Source organism: Enhydra lutris, unplaced genomic scaffold (genome assembly GCF_002288905.1).
Source record: "Enhydra lutris kenyoni isolate GAN:26980312 unplaced genomic scaffold, ASM228890v2 scaffoldscaffold31, whole genome shotgun sequence".
In the NCBI taxonomy this organism is placed as follows: domain Eukaryota; kingdom Metazoa; phylum Chordata; class Mammalia; order Carnivora; family Mustelidae; genus Enhydra; species Enhydra lutris.
The window spans coordinates 668,007-690,013 of NW_019154115.1; the positions used below are offsets into that span (position 1 = coordinate 668,007).

A 22,007-nucleotide genomic window follows, 5' to 3' on the forward strand; every position below is an offset into this window, starting at 1 on the left:
CTCAGGAAAATATGCTTTAGCCAAATCAGAAGAGATCCCAAATCGTGAGGGGGGAGAAAGGGGATAAAAAGATGTTCAGAAAGAAAAAAAAAAAGAAAAAAAGAAAAAAAAAAAACCAAAAAAAAAAAAATATAAAAAGGAAAAATATATATATATATTAGATAAACTAGTTAAAAAACGTTAAAAAAGAAAAGGGTAAAAGTTAAAAAAAATTTAGAAGAAGAAAAAAAAATTGAAAAAGAAAAAAAATTAAAAATTAAATTAACTGCAAGGCTAAAGAATCATGGGGAGAAAGCCATGAGTTCCGTGCTTTGCTTTCTCCTCCTCTGGAATTCCGCTGCTCTCCTTGGTATTGAAACTACACTCCTTGGTAGGTGAACTTGGTCCTGGCTGGGTTTCCTGTTGATCTTCTGGGGGAGGGGCCTGTTGTAGTGATTCTCAAGTGTCTTTGCCCCAGGCAGAGTTGCACCGCCCTTACCCGGGGCGGTCTGAGTAATCCGCTCGGGTTTGCTTTCGGGAGCTTTTGTTCCCTGAGAGCTTTCCGTAGAGTTCTGGAGGGCGGGAATGAAGATGGCGGCCTCCCGGTCTCCAGCCCGGTGGAGCCGAGAGCCCGGGGTCCCACTCCTCAGTGCGCCCTCAGAGAACAGCGCCCAATTACTCCCGTCACCCTGGCCTCCGGCCGTGCTCCGAGCTGACCGAGCCTGCGACTGGTTCAAGGTAACCCCGAGCTTAGAGCTTCCTCCTCAGCTCTGTCTCTGTAGCCGGCTTCCCCGTTCTACTACCTGTAAGCTCTGCGACACTCAGACACCCCGATCCTTCTGTGACCCTGCGGGACCTGAGGCCACGCTGACCCTGCGTGGGCTTCACCCCGGTTAAGCCTCTGGAGCGATGTCCCTCAGCGGAACTGACTTTTAAAAGTCCTGATTTTGTGCTCCGCTGCTCCGCCGCTTGCCGGGAGCCGGCCCCTCCCGCCGCGGTCTATCTTTCCGTCGCTTTGGATTCACTTCTCCGCCAGTCCTACCTTTCAGAAAGTGGTTGATTTTCTGTTTCTAAAGTTGCTGTTCTTCTCTTCTATCTCCCGTTGGATCTGTAGGTGTTTGCAATCTTTAGATAAGCTATCTAGCTGATCTCCCGCTACCTGAAGTAGTCTCAGCCTGCTACTTCTCCGCCATGTTGACTCCTCCCCCATTTTAAAGATTTTTGACTGACAACTGACAAAATTGCTCATCAGAAAAAAAAATATTTTAAACTGATTTATCCTCCCAGAAAAAGTTTCTCCATGCTTTTACCAAAACTGGATAATCTCATTAAAAAAATCTTTACCAATTTGACAGCTAAAAATAATATTCTTAAAGATTGTATTTCTTTTATTACTAGTATGATTAAAGACCTTTATATGTTCTTATTGGCCATGTGTATTTATATTTTCTTGAATTATCACTGTGTACCTTTTACCCATTTTTCTATTGGGGGAGGTTTGTGTTTTTCTTACTGACTTATAAGGCTCTTTACCAACAATAAAGATGTTAACCTTTGATCACTGTATATTGAAAATAAATATTCCAATTTTCTGTTTATCTGAACTTAGTTTTGTCATAAAGGATGTTTTCATTTTTATTGGATGAAATCTGTCAAACTTTCCTTTAGTGTATCTGAGTTTTGTGTCAGACTTAGAAGGATTTTCCACTTCACGATTTTAAAAGTATTCTTTTAAATTTACTTTTGGTACTTCCATAGATTTCACATTTAAACTCATGACATAAAATTGATTGTGGGATAAGGTATAAGGGAGGGATTTGTTAGATTATTTTCAAAATGAAGTTGCCATCCATACTCATCTTTTTGTTAATTATTCTTATCCTCTAAACATTTTTTACTGGAGGCTTTTATCTTTTTCTTAATGATTTAGAAGGGTTCTCTCATAAATATAGCAAAGGGTTAATTCATGTTGTTAGTATTTTTTCCAGTTTATCCACTGCCTTTCATTTTGTTTTTTTTTTTAAATGTATTGAAGTGAAACAATTTTATGTAGTTTAGTGATTTTTTTCTTTGTGGTTTTTTCTTCCCTTCCCTTGATTGTTTAATAAGTTTTTCCTCACTATGAGATGTATCCAGCCCTTTGTGTTTATTTTTTCCTGAATTATCACTGTGTGTAGTAATTTTAGGGTTTTGTAATTCACTAGCACATCATTTGGAATTTATTTTGGCATATGGTGAGAGCCAGAAGCTAAATTTACCATCCCCCCTCCTTTAATAGGTTATTGAAAAATTCACCTTTTCTCTACTAGCTTGAAATGGTATCTTTATCATAACTAAATACAAGACATATTCCCTGGTTTCCTACTCTAATTGATAATTTTGTCAGGCATTGTGTCATATTACATGGTTTTGAGTATTGTAGCTTTATAGTAGGATTAATATATAAAATTATAGATCCCTAAAGACTTAAACAAATGCGGGTATTACATTTAGAATGACATAAGGAATCTTACAGCTTTATAATTGTATCTTATTTTTTGCTTTTGTTTTGATCTATACATTTTATAACCTTGATTTTTAATTTCTTTTTTTTTTTGTTTTATTCAAGAAACACAACTTGTCTATAGTCATTTGTAGAATATCATAGAGCAAACCCATACATATCATAAAACATGCCCATAAAAAACACGAGGTATAAGATTTTGTCCTAATGCTTTCTGTACTTTAAAGAAAATGCATTTCCTGGTAAAGTGTGGAATGTGCACTTATATAATCTTTTGCTCACAAAACTTCCCCAAGAAACTTCTACAAAGAAACTACTTTTTGATGAGAAAAAAGGTGGGGGGACCAAAAATCTCAAGGTCAGGAAAAACTTGTCCACTCAGTAAAACTTGTTTGAAAGACAACCTCTATTTGAAAAGCACCTGTCTTGGAAAGATCACTTCTTTGAACCCCGCCTGGGTGGTCTGCTCAAGGAGCTTTCCCTGTAATTTAAAACTCAAATGACTAGAAGCACTTTTAAACATCAAACAGAAAGCCCCAGATTTTAAAAGTATCTTCTGAGAAGACATTAAAATCTTACTGTCCATTCTGTCAAAAGTATACTGTGGCTGGGCTGAGATAAGGGCTTTGTGTCCCAAAAGATCATGACTACATGAATGAATCTTAGGTCAGTAAGTCTTCTCACTGAAGACCTTGCCTCTGAGAAACAGAGGACAGAAAAGGAATCACAAAACTGGGTATTTCGGCAATAAGTACAGCAACATATTTAGATACAAAAAGGACAGTGGTAGAAAACAAGTGTAGTACAACGCAGACATTAAGATTAGTACTTACATATGATGAAATAGTTAAACAGAAAAGCCCCAGGTGGTTGTAGCCTAAGAGGATTTGATAATATAACTTAGGAAGTACATAGTTTACTTTATATCCTTATGCAGTTTGCAGTGGTTAAGACTTTCGGAAAATACTGTTCACCAAAATCCACCGTCTTACACCTGTGTCAAGACAGCAGACATTTAAAAACAACTGCCATGGGCATTTTAAAACTGGAGCCCCAGCACATATTGTAACTTACCAAATTCCTTTGGTTTGCATTAAGCATTTAATAAATGATAAGTAATTACATACAAAGGGGAGAGTGAATGACTACGTTCCTGCAGAGCAAAATTCTGTGCCAAGTAGGCACAGCAAGTCCCAGAGTCCCATCAAGAGAGCTGCAAAGAGCACTTGGAATTTTCATCAATTACTCTTCTACCCTGATGTAGATAAGTGTGGCAAAGTGACAGATCCTCAGAAAACACAGAGGATGGTTAGCAAAAGACACAGAATTAGCCTGACGCAGAGCCTGATCTCACAACCCTTAGATCATGACCTAAGCTGAACCCAAGAGTCGGACGTTTAACTGACTGAGCCACCCAGGCGCCCCTAAAGTAATTTATTTCGATAGTATTAAAAAGAGCTATATCTGAAACTAGGGAGATCCAACTGCAGGTAGAATTCTAATGCCCTGGGGCGCATGGGTGGCTCAATGGGTTAAAGCCTCTGCCTTCCGCTCAAGTCATGATCCCAGAGTCCTGGGATCGAGCCCCACATTGGGCTCTCTGCTCAGCGGAGAGCCTGCCTCCCCCTCTCTCTACCTGCCTCTCTGCCTACTTGTGATCTCCGTATGTCAAATAAATAAATAAATAAAGTCTTAAAAAAAAAAAAAAAGAATTCTAATGCCTTAACTGAACTCACCAAGTGAGTGGCTGCCCACAGAATGAAGCCTGTGACCTATGTCTGGCCTTGCACAGAGTGGCCCACCTGAGAACTGCACATGCCAATTCTTGAGGCAGAAAACAGAGACTCCTGTCGAACCACTGAGAACTCTACTCCATTACACGATTACTCTAAGTTCCTTCTGGATGAGGTCCTTTTTTTTTTTTTCTTTTAATTAAAGATATTTATTTATTTATTTATTTATTTATTTATTTATTTGAGAGAGAGAGAGACAGAGACAGAGACAGATAGCCCGAGAGAGCACAAGTGGTGGGAAGAAGGAGAAGCAGGCTCCCTGTCGAGCAGGGAGCCCGATGCAGGGTTTGATCCCAGGACCCCAGGATCACAGCCCAAGCCAAAGGCATACGCTTCACCAACTGAGCCACCCCAGCACCCCTCTTCTGGATAAGGTCCTTGCCTGATTCCTCCTCTTTGGAGCCATCACAGTATATGGTACCGAGTTGGCTGAGCACAGAGATGTCTAATGAAGGGACAACTATCTTCGTTGTTTCAAGCAGAATATATAAGAATATACAACTATGGAATATATTAACACATTAGTTACCTACACTTTCTACTATTCTATTTTTAAAACAGTCACCAGAATGAGTAGAAGTAGGAATCATGCACCTACTTAAAGTTAAAATATCTTATGAATGCATAGTGATATTTCAAATTCAAAATCAGGATTAAGGGATTTTTTCTCCTTTAATCTCTTCTATATAATAGCTCTCTATCTTTTCTTTGGCACTGAAAATCTTGGCCCTCATAGGCATCAAGGATGACAGAAATAGAATATCCGTTAAGTACTCATTTGTATTATGCTACAACACACAAGAGTTTCAGAAACACAAAATTAATAGTACCACCACTAATTATAATTACTAAAAACAGTTAAAATATATTTTGGCATATGCCATATGCATTCCTCACCTCCAATGAGGTTATATTAGTTATACTATCAGATTATCAGCTACACTATGGTCATTTCCTAACATATTCTCCCTCTTAATTTATTTTCTTTCAGTAGTATTTATTGCCATGACCCACTCTGCCTGACCCAGTGATGGGCATAAGGGAAATGGTAAAAGTCAGTCTCTATCCTGGAGGGAGCACCTAGTCTCCTAGGCACAGAAGTTTCCTGCTGAGGGACAGTCCTGCAGATGGCCACAAGATGGAGGTCAGGGAAAGCTTCCTGAAGATGGCGGCCTTGGGTCTAACTAGACCCTGGGAGCCCTGAAAGGTCATGTGTGTCTGGGTCCACTTGCAGGACAGAGGCTGATGGAAGGTCCTATGTGAAGCAGTACCACATAATCCATAAGAACCATGAGGCGGTGCCCACCAACTTTTTTCAAGGTGTTGATCCTGGAGGAGGCAGCAGGCAGGCAAAGTGAACTCCATTCCCCATGTGATGACCGATGTATGTATGGATTATTCAATTTTGACATTCTTGTGACCACAGAATAGGTGACCTTGTGACAGAATTTGGGAAGGCTTTTTTTGCACTGGATAAGGGGACATGTGGATCAGCGAGAGCCATGGATGAAAAGGAAATGTGGCACTGTGAAGACTAGTCTAAACTCATACTGCCTTTTTTGCTCTTGCTCCATCTGTCTGATGCCACAACATGTGGGATGGGCGGGGCTAGTGAGGGAGCCAATATTCAGGAACAACAAATCTCAGCTCAAGATGGGGGTTCTTGGAGGGATGTTAATAATGCTGTTGACCAAATGATCTTCACTGTGGAGATACATATGATATAGGCTCTACACTTCAGTTTGCATTAAAACTCAATGTAATCATCACAAAGGATTACTGCACTGCTTATCACAGTCTACCACATATTTTGATAAAACCAAAATTTTTTAAAATATTTTATTTATTTATTTGACAGACAGAGATCACAAGTAGGCAGAAAGGCAGGCAGAGGGAGAGGAAGGGAAGCAGGCTCCTGGCTGAGCAGAGAGCCCTATGCGGGGCTCGATCCCAGGACCCTGGGATCATGACCTGAGCTGAAGGCAGAGGCTTTAACCCACTGAGCCACCTAGGTGGCCCCCAAAATTATTTTGAAATTAAACTATTTTCCTTATTAAAATGATGCCCAGAGCAAGGAATAAGAAACCTTCAACTAGATGTGTTACTGCAAGGGTTTCTTTTTTTAATTGGTCAATTTGGTACAATAAGAATTGGCAATTTAATTATTCCATGGAGACATATTCTAATTTTAGATGGGAAAATCATATATATCTTAAGTACCCACCTAATTAAACTTTCTTCATTTCCTAAAATTAACCTCCCACTGAGAAGGTGTTATGTTTCAAAGATTAGAATAATACATTTAAAAATGTAGGGTGGGCATCAAATTAAAACTTTAATTCTAAAGTCTAGGGCTAACTCTGTCTTGTCTAGTAACAAGACAGTTACCATTAGCCAGTCTTCAGATATGTTCGTAAGAAGGATCTGGTTATGTAATTTTAAATTCACAATTAAACATGTGGGCCCTGGAGAAGACCCCAGGTGGTTTGCAGTGTTAAACAGCAGATTAAAGTCTAAAAAACTAATTTCTTTACTTTAATCTTATTAGTGGTACAACAGCTGTCAACTGTAACCATCTCTGTGCAGCCTTTGAGACACAAACAAAATGCCTCAATATGTCAAATGGAGAAGAGTATTTATCAATCACTATGGCTAATTTGCAAAACAATTTTTTACCTTTATTGTCTTAGGGAAAGTTATTTACTTTTAGTAAACCTTGATCTAAAAATAGATATTTAGAATTATACTAAGAATCCTGCTTAGAAATAAGGAGTTGTTTATTAATAATGGGCTGTCTTCCAGATTTCACTTACAGTGGCAAATACCATCTTTTTTTTTTTAAGATTTTATTTATTTATTTGACAGAGAGAGATCACAAGTAGGCAGAGAGGCAGGCAGAGAGAGAGAGAGAGAGAGAGGGAAACAGGCTCCCCGCTGAGCAGAGAGCCTGATGCGGGGCTCGATCCCAGGACCCTGAGATCATGATCTGAGCCAAAAGCAGCAGCTTAACCCACTGAGCCACTCAGGCACCCGCAAATACCATCTTATTAACACTTCCTGAGGGCTATCATGTAGTGGACACATGAGGTAGCGTGTGGTTTCCAACTTCGGAATATCTGTATCAGTTACTGATGCCAAGTAAACACTATGAAAAAATTACTCCATGTGTGCCACCTGATTTAAGTTGTGAAAAGGGTGTTTAAGGAAACAACGAAATGTTAGGTTTCTTTTTTCAACTTCATTGCTAGATCTTTCCTGAGCATTTACTCTTATACATACATATCGCTTTAAGTGGTTTTGGTTTCTGTTTCCCAATTTCTGTTAGATCAGTTCCTCTTGTCCCTCTTTGACTCCTAGTTGGGGAAAATGATTCCGCAAGCATTTCCTATACCTACACCAACAAACCACCACCAAAAATCCTAAATTAAAAATCCCGAACCTATCAAACAACATCTCCCCTACCAAAAGTCAAAAGCTAAACAACAAACATGTAACAATAACAACAAAAAAACCTCCAGCAACTCACAGGAATAATGACAGTAATTTTTTCTAAGATATCAATGAAACGGTGCTTTATTTTTATTAAAATAGTGAAAGCTAAGTGTTCACATAGCAGAAACAATAAGGCAATAAGGTATAGAAAAATGGACACCAGACGAGGATGCTCAGTTCTGGCTGCCCATTTGATGATTGATGATAAATCATTTAGTCTTTTTAAGCCTCAGTTTCTTCATGTATACAAGTGATAATATTGGCGAAGATATGCCAAAGACTGTTAAATAAGTTTAATATATTTATGAAGCAGCTTTACTGCTCTTGTATTTCTGAAAATGCCAAGTGTTTTGCAGGGGCTTCAGAGCACTCCTTTCCAAAATTTCTCCCTCTCTCATTCACCTTCTGGCCATGTGGCTAAACCAAGTGCCAAGTACCTGGCAATAAAAGTGTGTTAAATGACTGAATTCCTCTTTGTGTTTGGTAAGATAGTAGCAGCAATTAATAGATGAGTGAATAAAACTGATTATGACATTTTTCTCCCCCAAATGTGAAAGAAATAAGGAATAAATACATTTTACTCTTCACAGAATTGCTATTTGCCCAATTTGCTCATACCTAGATACTTCTGATATTGTTCTAATGACATTAGGACATTTGTGGTCCAATAATACCAAATGTTTACAGCTCCCTGAGCACATCCTATTATTTCAGGCCTCCATGATCTTGCACATGCTGTGCTCTCCGCTCACTTAGGAGGATTTGTTAATTTGGCAAACTCTGAATCTTTTTTAAAACTGAGTTCACATGTTATGACCTTCAGGTAAGACTCTGTGCCCTCCTCTGGCAGTTAATTACTCTAACCTTTGCGCTATTTTTGTACTTAGTGCATACTTCTATAGTTTTACTTAGCACACTGTACTAAATTACATCTTTCCCTGTTCAGCTCACCCCCTAACAAGTGAGCCTCCCGAGGATATGGACAATGTCTTATTTATTTCCACAACTCTATTGCCCAGCACATAGTTCACAATCGGGATTGTATAAATTCTTTTTTTTTTTTTTTTTAAGATTTTATTTATTTGACACAGAGAGAGATCAGAAGTAGGCAGAGAGGCAGGCAGAGAGAGAGGAGGAAGCAGGCTCCCTGAGGAGCAGAGAGCCCGATGCGGGGCTCGATCCCAGGACCCTGGGATCATGACCTGAGCCGAAGGCAGAGGCTTTAACCCACTGAGCCACCCAGGCGCCCGGGATTGTATAAATTCTTTAGGTGAAACGCAGAAATGTGTAATAACATATTCGGTTTTGAAAACAACTGGGAACACAGGTATCTAATGGGCGTTTAACGTCATTTAATGACCCAAAGGATGTCACATACCTTGCAGTGGGCAGGACAATCCTGCATTCTGCCCCAAATGCCACTGGTGTCCTGTGCTAAAGCATGGCAATTCACAAAGTCCCTTTACACATATTAGCATTTCATCTTCACAGTGACCCTGTGAGATATGCATCTTTCCCTCATTTCCCAGATGAAAAATACTACAGCTAGTAAGGTTTTAAGAGACAGGTCTCACACCAAGTACTGGCAAAGCTGGTATCTGAATCCTAATGCCCTTACACCAAGTCCCAGTTGACTTTAATGTTAGTGCATTATATTCCCTCTTTTCTAATTCGACATACAGGTATTTCTGGCTTGAGTTCCAAAACAAACCAAGTGGGAAGGTGACTACGTTTACAGAAATAAATTTTCACCTAAGATACATTACATGTTAGACTGTGGTAGTATTTGTAAAATATGATATTATCTTCATCCTCTGTAGGTGTTTTTCAAGAATTCAAGCCCCAGAATGTGACAAGAGAGTTACAAAGTTAGGAAAGTGCTACATAATTTATCATTCTGAAAGTGCTGAAGCCTGTTTTCAACAAGACTGCTGTGTTACACTGTCTAGAACACCAAAGGACTTGACTATAACTCCCCACTGATTGTTTAATGCCTTGGCACTTTGCCCATAGAAATTCATTGTTGACTTGAAGAAAATTAATAAGAAAATTGGATTCACTTAACAGAAATTAACTTTACAATCATCTTTGCTAGAATACATCAATTTGAAAGGTGAGAGATTTGTATTTCCCTTAACTCAAATGCCAGTGCAGAGAACTATCCATATGCATCTTGATTGTCAATAAAGCAATTGACCTGAATCAATAGCTAGACTTGGTGAAAATAATTCAGGAGAAGGTAATAGTGTAAAGAAAACAGAGCCTCAGATAAGTTGTGAGTACTATCCCAGGAGTGATTTAACAATGATAGTCTAAAGATTTTCTTGAGTAGCTAGGTAACCCAAAATGTTTGACAAAACATTACTTGAGAGCTTTCTACCTAGGAAGCAAAAGCCTTAATGTAGACTGGACTATGAAAACAAAATTTTGAAACTGCTAATTTTATTAGAAAATGTGAATCCAGCATCTACAGATGCAATTTTGGTAAAATCACCATCCCCTCCAGAATGAAGTCTTACATTTCTTAGTGGATGAGAGAGAGAGAGAGAGAAAGAGAGAGAGAGAGAGAGAGAGAGAGGAATAAGAGACGATACAATGCTCCGAAGCTTGCATCACGTGTTTGAGTATGCCATGCTCTGGGGTAGATGTCGAATAATATGGAGATACTGCTTGGTTTCCCCTGAGGGAAATAAAACTGCAATCCCAAAAAAGGTTGCCCTGAAAAGATACAAGCCAGTGTTTTTATTCCTTCTGTTACATATTATAAAATGACTTAACTAATGGAGAACAAGTTGTCTCTCTCTCTCCTAGCAATTGAAACTGTGCCCTTAAAGGCATATTATTCTGTTCTTAAAAGTGTACTGAAGCTTTATCTTGGAGCACAGGATTAACGTTCTGAGCTGCATCACACTGCCAGGACTTGAGCGGGGGAGGGAGAGCTGCTCTTGCAATCTTCTCACCTTCTGAACACTGCAGCTTCACCATCTCAACTGGCAACTGGTTTCCAATTTCAGAAAATAACTGGTGAAATGATTGAGTTTCTCAAGAACAAAGTTATTTTTATTAAAAAGTTGGAATATGGCCCATTATGATCCAGTTTGAGAGAGCAGGGTCTAAAGAAATAGATATTTCAGTTGTTTATAAATATAAGACAATGTTACTGGGATTCAAATGAAGTCCTAATTATCAAGTTAATGCTGAGGTAACCAATCAGGGACCCAAGGGTCACCAAGAAAGTTAACACTTAAGAGCCATAAAAAAAAAAAATATGAGCAGTACTGTTATTTGTTCTTAAAGAACGATACATAATACATTCTCTTATCTTTTGAAGATAAGATTCTGAAGATAAGCTCCCTACTCTAGAGTATATTACTTAAGTGTGTTTGCCTTAGAAACCAGGGATAATAGCAAGTTTAATCTATATTATTTTCTACACAGATTCTCCAAATTAGGGTTAGTAGAGAAAAGGGAAGTCCAGCCTGTAGAAACATTTAATGTTCACAACAAACTATACCCTAGAGAACCTGCAGAGCATGCTTTCTCTCTATTTCTACTTTATACTGTGGCCATTCATTCATTCATTCTTGATATGAAAGCATTTAGAAAAACAAAGGAGGTCACAAGGAAGGTTCTATAACATAGTCAAATATTTTCAAGCCAATCAAGAGTTTAAGAAATCTTTAATATTGGGGCGACTGGGTGGCTCAGTCGGTTAAGCATCTCTTGATTTCGGCTCAGGTCATGATCTCAGGGTCCTGGGATCCAGCCCTGCGTCAGGCTCCTCACTCAGCTAGGAGTCTGCTGGAGGGTTCTCTCTCTCACTCTCCTGCTGCCCCTCCTCCCAAGCTTGGGTGCGAGCACACACTCTCTCCCAAATAAATAAATAAATAAATAAATCTTGAAAAAACCTTTATCATTTTTATTTAAAAGTATTAGGCTCTTTCAGTTTGAAGGGACAGAAATTCACTAAGAATATTTCAAGTAAAAAGAGGCATTTGCTATAAGGTTACTGGGAACTTCCCACGAATCCAGGAGAATATGAACTCCTAGACCTCAGGAGGGCAGGAACAATGCCAGCTCTGTAGACTGGACCCGCTCTCATTTCCATCTCCCTTCTCTCTCCTGAAACAGTTCTGTTCTCCCTTTTTCCCAAATGGCCTTTTGTTGGCCCTGCTAAACTGAGAGCCCTATAATGGCCATCCCAGAAGTTACTCTACATGATTTTTCAAATTCAAATACACTAGAAAAAAATGAGTTGGAGCTGTACAACTTTCCAACTGCAAATTCCTGAGAGAAGCCTGACTGGATCAGTTTAACTTTCTGGGTTGAGTTTTAACTGGTCTATAGATTGGCTGCTATAGATTGTTGGCTGGTCTATAGATTGGCTGCTGAATTCAAATGTCCACTTTTGGTTTAACCAGGTATGGCCATTGAGGGAGGCATCGCATGGCATAAGATGAGCTGCTAAGAAGAGGTATTCAGGTGGTATTCACAACACCCAGAAAAACAAGGAGACAAAAAATATGAAATGAATGTGACAAACCAGCAAGAGAGATGAAAGGATAATAAGGAGGGAAACTCATGGTGAAAACTGGATGAACAGGGTCTGGACTGTGTTGCAAATTTGAAGAGAAAGGCAAAGATGTAACAAATTTAACAAAATAAAACAACTACCACCCCCACCAAAATGTAAAGTAAATAAGCCCCCAAAAGAACAGACAAGTGAGTCAAGAGACCAGAATAAGAAGTAAGCTATAGCGCACACGAGAAGTAAGCTATAGCGCACACAAGGGGAGGCATCTCAGGAAACTACGTTTACAGATACTGGATATTTAGCAAAACAGTCCTTTTTTGACGAGTTTGTGTATATCACCAGAGTGCCAGCCGTGCAAAGGTACACAGCAGGCTACTACTAACGATATTTAAAGTTTAATCCATCTCACTTTCTATGACCCTAAGTTCCCTGTGGACAGGGTCTATTTTGAATGGCTCCTAGATGTGGCAATTCCGTTCCCATGTCCACACATGCATACAACTGCTCCTAAGGGGACTGCCAAGAAAATAGTTTTTCTCCTGGTTATTAGGATTGGAAGCCCTATATCATTCACCTGCTTCTAGAACGCAAAGGGGTATCTCTTTTCCATTATAAGATGAACTCCACCGGTCTCTATGCTGTATCACAAGACCAAGAAAGGGAACAGAAGCCTTTAAGGACAAAACCTCAGTAGTCATGGGAAAGCAATTCTGAACGCTCTCTTTGCCATTTGGAATGAATAAACATGCTTTTGAAAGGGATATCGTGGCTCTTTCAGGTTGCAGTCATGCTCCAAATATGATTGCTGCCAACCCTCATTCTGGTAGTGGGCCATAGGCATGGCTGCTAGTGACTGTGAGGAGTGAGCAAGTTAATACAGGTGGAAGAGTGTCTGGCACGTAGGACACACTCGGTAATGTTAATTAAGGTCTGTCTCCTCACCAACACAAAGGATCCAGTAAATGCAATACTGCCAAGTGGGTTTCATTTTATTTTACACTTAGGAGAATAAATTTGTGATATCTTATAAATGATCTTCCTAGGAAGCAAAATTCCACCTCATATCCTTCTAAATTCATTCCATTTTATTATTATATTCAGTGACTACTGTTTTACCTGAGAAAGACTGGTTTATTAGAGGAAAAGGTCTATACTATGAAGAAGCAAAAAAGCAACTTAATTTGTTTGATCTGAATACGTAGGTGAACTTCATAAAGAACACAGCAGTCCGAAGGATCTGTTTTTCAACAGAGATTAAAATGGGGACAATCTTATATATACTGACATGCCCTGGTTCTAAAACTGTGATAAGGATGACCAAGAATTCAGTTCTAGCATTCCCATTCGGCTTTTTGAATAAGTAGCAGTACAGATACTTGACATAATTACAAGTACACAGAAATTTAAAGACAGAATTAAGAAAACTTCCTAAAGTCTAGCTAACAGAGTAGTCAATATCAAGAGGACCCTATTTGGCTAAGTCCACAGAGTCAAGTATTTAATGCGGTGAGTTCTTTTACTGCTTTATTTCCATGTATGGGGAAAAGAATTTATTCACATATCCAAATGATATTTATTAAGATGCCATGATGATTTATAATAAATAGTAATAATGTTTTTATAATAATAAAAAGTAATATATTTACTATGGTTTCCAGCCCCAGGAAATTACAGTCTGACTGTACAGAGATGGGGAGATGACAGTACAACAGATGGAATACTTGGCAAGACAGTACATTAATAAGATGGTAAATGGAACTACTTCCTAATATTTGGGGCATCAGTGATTTAGACAAAGACGCAGGTGTTCTACAGATCAACTTTAGGTCTGGCACAAAGTTTAAGAAAAAGACACTAAACTAGAGGTCAAGTCAGAATCCAAAAAGGATCTTGACAGGTGAGGCTAAAATTGACCAGGATGAAGACTGGGCTGAAGACAAAAAAACAAATGCCCAAGTAAAATGAGTAGATTATAGCTCTTTAGAAGCCAAAGTGACACAGAGTGAGGGACTTAAAGCTCAGTAATTAAGTAGGGTCATGCAAAGTCCACCTCATAACAACTAAAACAAAACCCACCAACACGAGTTAAGTGCTTTTGTGGTACACATAATTTGAATTCTCACAACAGCTAACAAGTCCTACACGACACAGTAGTGTTACTGCTTAACCGAGGCTCCGTGAGAACACACAACTTGGCCCAAGGTCATATAACTAATAAGTGAAAAGCGGAGAATCTAAGGTCAGATGTGACTCCAGAGCCTGTGTATTTTCTTCTATGCTATGCAGTCTGCATTGGTTCGTATTGATAAGACTACTTTTCTATAAAAAATATTGCGTCCAGAGGGACAACGAAGGAAGATAAGCAAGGCTGACAGAGAAGAAATGGCGGCCTAGTGAGTACTCCAATTGAAAACCTAGAGTGGCTTGGTGAGTCAACCATTTGGCCCCTTTGTTGTCTATGAGTATCAAGAACTAAGGATACCAAGTAAGTAAAAGGCAACCTGGAAAGATTTAGCCCAGTGATTGCTTTTCACGGCCCAAAAGGTCTGCAGGTGACCATCTATTGCTGCCTGAAAGGGTCTGGAGATGTGGAGTGCCATCCAGTGTCAACTCTCCCTTTTAGTATCATTGCCGCTCTGTAAATACACGATAAAAACACAACACAAAGCTTTGGCCACAGCTTCTGGTCACAGCAGATCTATCTTCTTATTTACATCACGCGGGGCATTCTCTATGCCCAAAGAAAATGAGAGACCAACATTTATTTTCAAATATTAAAAGCTATGTTAAACAACTGTTATTAGCCTAAACCAAAGAAAAGAATATTTATTCATTCTTTTGTACTTGTCTTCTGCAATTTAAGTTAGCAGTACATTAATAGGAGGCTTCTCCAAAGTATATACCACATGAAATGAAAATCACCTTGTTTCAGGCTGATCTTTCTTGGCACCAAAAACAATTTTATTGGAGCACATTTGTTAAGAAGGTTGATTTTGGAATATCACATCTTAATAAAGTCCTCTCAAGAATTCAAGGATTCAAGCAGTTATATGGGCTTTTCTGGTTCTAACAAAGGCAAAACAACCCACCAATGATTTCAGAAAGTTTTCACAAATTTAAATTTTCAGAAGTGGGTATAATTCTCAATTTTGCATTTTAAAAAATCTGCTGGAAGCAAATATTCACTCCCAGTAAGTTACCCAGCAAGAATTATAGGGAAACTGCTGAGGTACTACATAGAACGAAAAGGGAACAAGGCAGGGTGGTGAGAAAGGAGAAGCAGGGAGCTGGTCTCTCCACTGCCAGAGCTCAGGGCTGCAGGGCTGCAGGGGCAGTGAAATGCTAGGTCTCTAGTCACAGGTGAGCCATACGGTAACTGTCTAGATGATCCACACGGTAACTGTCTAGATGATCCACACGGTAAATATTCCCCGATACTGACCGAGATTTTTCAAAACCTCTGCTGTTTATTACTGAGAAAAATTAATGCAGGATAGTAAAACAAACAAACAAACAAAAAAATAAAAAACAACAACAAACCCAGCCTCTCTGGGTAAGAGCCATGAAATGCCACAGGAAGCAGAGAACAAAATGAGCTAATGTGACAGGAGCTTCATAGAGTTGAGGGATGGGAGCTCATCAGGGTAGGAAGGGGAGGGCTTGGGCAGGCTGAGAGCAAAGGAAGTCCCCAGGGACTATGGACAGCTGAGGAGCAGGGCGGGGGGCAGGGGGGTGTGCACAACGGTAGCTGGAAGGAATATAAGAAAGAACACTTTGCGTTAAGCCACTACTCATGCCTACCAGAGTGCTGCTACCAGAGTGCTCTGAGTCTATACTAATTCTCACAGAGCTGGGGCATGTCTCCTGCCCCTTTTGAGTAAGCAGCATAATATTCTCATAGTTTTAATCCGTTAGCTCCGAGAAGTGAGGCTAATTTAGAAAGTAGAGTCATGATCTTGATCTGTGCTCAGAAGAGAATCTTAGAGCTGCTGCTTGATGCCCACTGACCCGAGTGGAGCCCCACTCCTCAAGCAGTGCCTGGCTGAACACACAAATCTATTGGCCTAAGGTGAGATGAAGAAACAAACTCTCAATCCTGGCACTGTGGTCAGCTGGCAGCCATCAGAGGCGCACTGGCCTGGACTCCCCGGATTCCAGGGCTCCTTGCCAACGTTGGTGTGCTAATTCTTGCTTAGGTCTTCTTAGGAACTATGGAAACCTCTTCTGTTCCCTAAATGATGGTACAGGTAAATACCAGAGCATGCTTTTTGCCACAATGACAAAAGTAGTTTTTGTGAAATAGGCATGTAGTCTGGCTTACCAGCCAGGGAACTCAGTGTCATGCATGCGGAAACCTACTGGAAAACAAACAAACAAAAAAAGCAGAACAAGACAAAACAAGAAGCTGCAGGTACTTTTAAGATGAACAGTATGAATGATTAACAGTTATCGAAGCACTGTCCCGAAGAGTCAAAAGCCGGTTCCTTTCTTACCTCAAATTTATTGTTTCATTCTTTTCCTTCCCCTCTCTCTCCCTGTCAAGTAACAAACACTGAGTGATGACAATATGCCAAACAGCACACTGTCAATAAAGTCCGTTTCGAAGAGGAACACCAACTCCCCCGGGTTAGAACCTGACTCAAAGGCTAACTATACCTTCTTTTATTAATCTCCACTTTGTCAGCAGAGCAAAGGAACCCAAAGTAACTTCGGCATCAAACAGTTTGTACTTAGAAATGTCTCATTTCAAAGAGACAACACTGTCTTAAGGCAGAGGCAAGACTATCACTTAGAAACTGTCAGCTCAGATTTATACAAAAAGAACTCTCACAGGTATTTCACTTGATCCCCACAGTAGAGGTGAATATGATGACCCCCGTTTAGAGGAAACTGATGCAACAAGAATAAGGCACTTGCCCAAATTCTCCCAGCTAAGAACCAACAGAGGTAAAACAGAATCCAGGTTCATCCGACTCCAAAGCCACTGCTCTTTTTATTTTGCCAAAATGTCTCTCAAGAGGAAAGATAACATATTCTTGGAATTTCTTTTCTGTGGTATCCAGTGAACAAATAAAGTACTCACTTATGTTGGGCTAACTAAATATTTAGGTTTTCTCAGTGATATAAGTGAACTTTTATCAAAACTCACTTAAACTCTAAATAAGAGTCTCCACAAAATATCCAGGAATTGTGTATGCTACCTCTCTGGAATGTAATACTTCTGAAATAAAGCTGTCTGCTACTCTATCCCAGGTGGCCAGGGCTCACCAAGTGACTGAAGAGAAGGGGAAAGCAGATCTTGGGTGGAAAGCTTACGCAGGATCCTTATGACAAAGAGCAGTTTGCAGTTAAAGACCAAACTGCAGTTCAGTCCCAGCCATTTGGCTGGGACTCTCCACTACGGCAATCTTGGCTTCAGACTGCTCTTCCGTTAGTTAGGGATTTCTTCAAATTTCACAGCTCAGGCTTTTGTTAATGTACTTACCTCTTCTAGTACCCAATGCAGAAAGTAATCCTTCTGTTACTACTATTCAGCTCCGTGCAATTTATGTAAGCAGTACAGCTGCCCAGGAGTTCATCCAGTCTCCTTGTTTTAGGATTTGAGAAGGTCACAGACCAAAGAGATTTCCTTTCTAAGGCTTTTTCGGCTCGATTTGAGTTTTGTTAAGTGAAGTTGAGCTCCTCTGTTTTTCTCCCTAATGGGGGGTGTAAGCTTTTGCTATTCAAGCCTGAATACATATACAATTTTCTTATGGTCCTCCATATGGAAACCATAGGGCAGAAATGACTCACAAATGAAACGTGAAAGACAGATTAAAAAACTATACTTACTTAGGAGGAATTCGTGAAGCTGTGTTCACATTTGTGGTTGGGACTACTAGTTGAAGAATGTGTTCAAGGGCTGTTAATCCACCAGCAACTTGAAATGCAATCTGATCTGCTACATTCTAGACAGAAACACAAACAGAAATCAGCCCAATTTCCCAGGCATAAAATTATCACCAAATAAAATATTTAGTGGTAGTGTCAAACATTGTGTTGGTTCCATTATTCTACAAATATTTATTGAATGTTTACGCAGTGCTAGGAACAGCAGGTCAAAACTGGTGAACACATAAGACAGAATCGCTGTCCTCCATGAAGCTTAAAATTTAGTGGATGAGAGCAACACCAGTCAAAAACCATAAATAAAATAATTTCAATTATGATAAGTACCTTAAAGAAAAAGGAAAGGTGCTCTATAAGAATAATGGGGAACCGACTACATATTGGAGAAAGGGTCAGCACAGGCTTTTCTGGGAAAGTTGAGGCTTTGAAGCAGGCCAAAGAAAAGGGAAGAATTGAGCACTCCATGCAGAGGACAAAATCTTTTCACACAGAATTTTTAGCAATACTTTAAAGGACCACATCATTTTGTCATGTTAATTTCCACCTAACAAGACAAATGGACTGCCATAAAAACTTCCTGTCCTATTCCTTTTCAGTAGCAGAAGATAATCTAATATCTAACCATCCACATGTCTTTATTCACCACTTCAGCTATTTTAGGGAGGATATTAAGTTACCATTTTAGAACTCAATCTATGATTCTTTCTTTCTGTAAATAATTTCTGGATTGTTTACAAATCTCATGAAGGGACCATCTCTGGCTTCTTTGCATTCCTGTGGCATGGGGAGAGGCCAGGGCCATTCTATGGTCCACTGTACCATTGTTTTTTTTTTTTTTTTTTAAGATTTTATTTATTTATTTGATGGAGAGAGATCACAAGTAGGCAGAGAGGCAGGCAGAGAGAGAGAGAGAAAGAAGCAGGCTCCCTGCGAAGCAGAGAGCCTGATGCGGAATTCGATCCCAGGACTCTGAGATCATGACCCGAGCCGAAGGCAGAGGCTTAACCCACTGAGCCACCCAGGTGCCCCACTGTATTGGTTTTTAACGCACACACAGAATCACTGCATCATATACCGAAAAAAGTGGGCTAGCAACCTGTGATGGGCTACGTTGTGTCTGTCTCCCTGCCCCCAAATTCCTAGGTTTAAGTCCAACCCCTAGTACCTCAGCATGTGACTGTTTTGAGGAGGTCTTTAAAGAAGTGATTAAGTTAAATTGAGACTGTTTAGTGTACGGCCCTAATCCGAATGACTGGTGTCCTTGTAGGAGGAGGAAAAGACACCAGAGATCCAAGTGCATAGAGAGAATCCTGTGCGAGGCAGAGAGAAACCTGCTATTTATAAACCAAGGAGAGACTGACCTCAGGAAAAACCAAACCTGCTAACATCTTGATCTTGGAATTCCAGCCTACAGAATTGTAAGAAAATACATTTCTATTGTTTAAGTAGCCCAGTCTGTGATACTTTGTTATAGCAGCCCCAGCACACAAATGCACAACCCCCCTATTATGTCATCACCTTATGTTTCTTCTCATAGTATTTTACAATTCATGAAGCCTTGAAATATCTTTGACATACTTAAGTATTTTTTTGGGGGGAGGGGGGATACGGAGGGGAGGGGTATGAATTATACACAGGCTCTGTCAAACATGTTTGCCTGATTCTTCTGATGTTCTAAGCACAACGCTCTGCTTGATGTGGACTACTGATTACTGACTGGCTCTAGTATAGGTCTAGACTCTGGTAGTATAGTACCTTAGTCATTCAATTACGTACTACATGCACAATAAAATACAGTTTGAGACTATAATAGGTTTATTGTGAATCCTAGACAGGAACTCATACTTTGAAGACAGATAATTTTCTTTGCAATAAAACTAACAATTAAAAAATTGAAAAACCCAGATGTATTTAGTAATTTGAAACCATAATGCTGTTACCATTCTTTCTTCTTATGCTAGGATGTCAGTGTGATTAGAAAATGATAGTAAATTTTGAAGATTTTATTTACTTTACTTATTTAAGAGAGACTGTGAGCATGAGCAGGTGGAGAAGAGGTGTGGGGGAGGGAGAGGGATAAATAGACTCCGTGCTAAGCATGGAGCCCAATGTGGGGCTCAATCTCAGGACCCTGAGATCATGAACCCAGCTAAAACCAGGAGTCAGATGTCTGAACTCTTGGTTTTGGCTCAGGTCATGATCTCAGGTCTTGAAATCAAGCCCAGCCTGGGGTTCCATGCCCAACAAGGAGTCTGCTAGAGTTTCTTTCTCTCTCTCCCTCAGGCCCTTCCCAGCACTCACTCCCTCTCTCAAGTAATAAATATAAAAAAAATTTTGTATTAGCACATAACACAAAGAAAACTGCACTAATCATAACTGTGTAGCTAGATGAGGTATGACAAACTGAACATACCCTGTAACAACTCCAAAATAAAAAATAAATCTTTATAATATCCCATAATATCCCTGATACCCATCACATGAAGTCTCTCTCCATCTTTCCCAAATGTAAAGAATCACAAACTCTCTTTGTCTTTTCAGTTCTATAAAAATAGAATCATACTTTGCATATTCCATAGAATCTAGCTTTTCTTGCTCATTTTCCCCCTAAGTTATCTTTACTGCTGTCTATACCAATATTTCATTCATTTTCCTTGTTAGAATATAGTATTCCTCTGTCTGATTATATACCTCAACTTACTTTTTTTTTAATCAGAAGAATTTACTTTATTCTAGTGTCTTTTTTCCCTCCTCCCATATTAATTTCACTTTTAACATTACAGGCTGAAGATGACTACTCTTATTATCTTACTCAGCTTACTTAAATGTTTCACTGCTAACTGACATTTGGATTGTTTCCACTTTCAGACTCTGGATGATGCTGTTTTAAACATTTTGGCACAAGTATTTGTGCAAATGTGACATGCAGTTGTGCTGCACTTATGCTTAAGAGTGGAATTCCTGGGTCACACGGGATATATACACGCTCAATTTTACTAGCTATGGCCAAACAGCTTTCTAAGGCATTTGGAACAATTTGTGTACACAATACAGTGCAGTGATAATTTCAGTTATTCTACATTCACACCCAAATTGATTTTATCAGTTTTTTTAAACTTCAGTCATGCTAATGGTGTGTGATGGCATTTCATTGAGGTTTTTATTTGCCTTTCCCTGATAATTAGTGGGATCGAACACCTTATGTTTACTGATTAGTTTTTTAAATTGAGGTACACTTTACAATTGGATGAAAGGCTCAGATCTTAAGCATACCATTCAAATAAATTTGAGAGATGCTTATCAAGACCCAAACACTTTCATCACCTTAGAAAGTTCCCTCATGCCACTTTTACAGTTGCTCCCCTCTTCTTGAAGCAACTACACATTTGATTTATAGTACCATAGATTACACACCAAAAGCAAAAGCAAAAAAGCAAAAATAAATAAGTGGGACTACATGACACTAAAAAGCTTCTGTGCAGCAAAGGAAACCATCGACAAAATGAAAAGACTATCTACTGAATGGGAGAAAATATTTGCAAGTCACATTTCTGGTAAAACATATAAAGAACTCATACAACTCAACAGTAAAAACCATAAACAATGTGATTAAAAAATGGGCAGAGATAAATATACATTTTTTAAAAGACATACAGATGACTGAGAGGTACTTGAAAAGATGTTCAATTAACATCATGAATCATCAGGGAAATGAAAATCAAAATCACAATGAGATACATCTCACACCTGTTAGAATGGTATTATGAAAGAAAGAAAGAAAGAAAGAAAGAAAGAAAGAAAGAAAGAAAGAAAGAAA

General features: G+C 39.2%; 1 protein-coding gene across 1 annotated transcript in view; it reads right to left on the reverse strand.

The window, feature by feature from the left end:
* Window positions 1-22,007, reverse strand: part of LOC111153247 (S-phase cyclin A associated protein in the ER) — a 491,788-nt gene that overhangs the window by 143,418 nt on the left and 326,363 nt on the right. Inside the window, exon 24 of the mRNA XM_022512152.1 lies at window positions 18,134-18,249. Coding sequence (XP_022367860.1) covers window positions 18,134-18,249 — 116 coding nt within the window. The remainder of the gene's footprint in view (window positions 1-18,133; window positions 18,250-22,007) is intronic.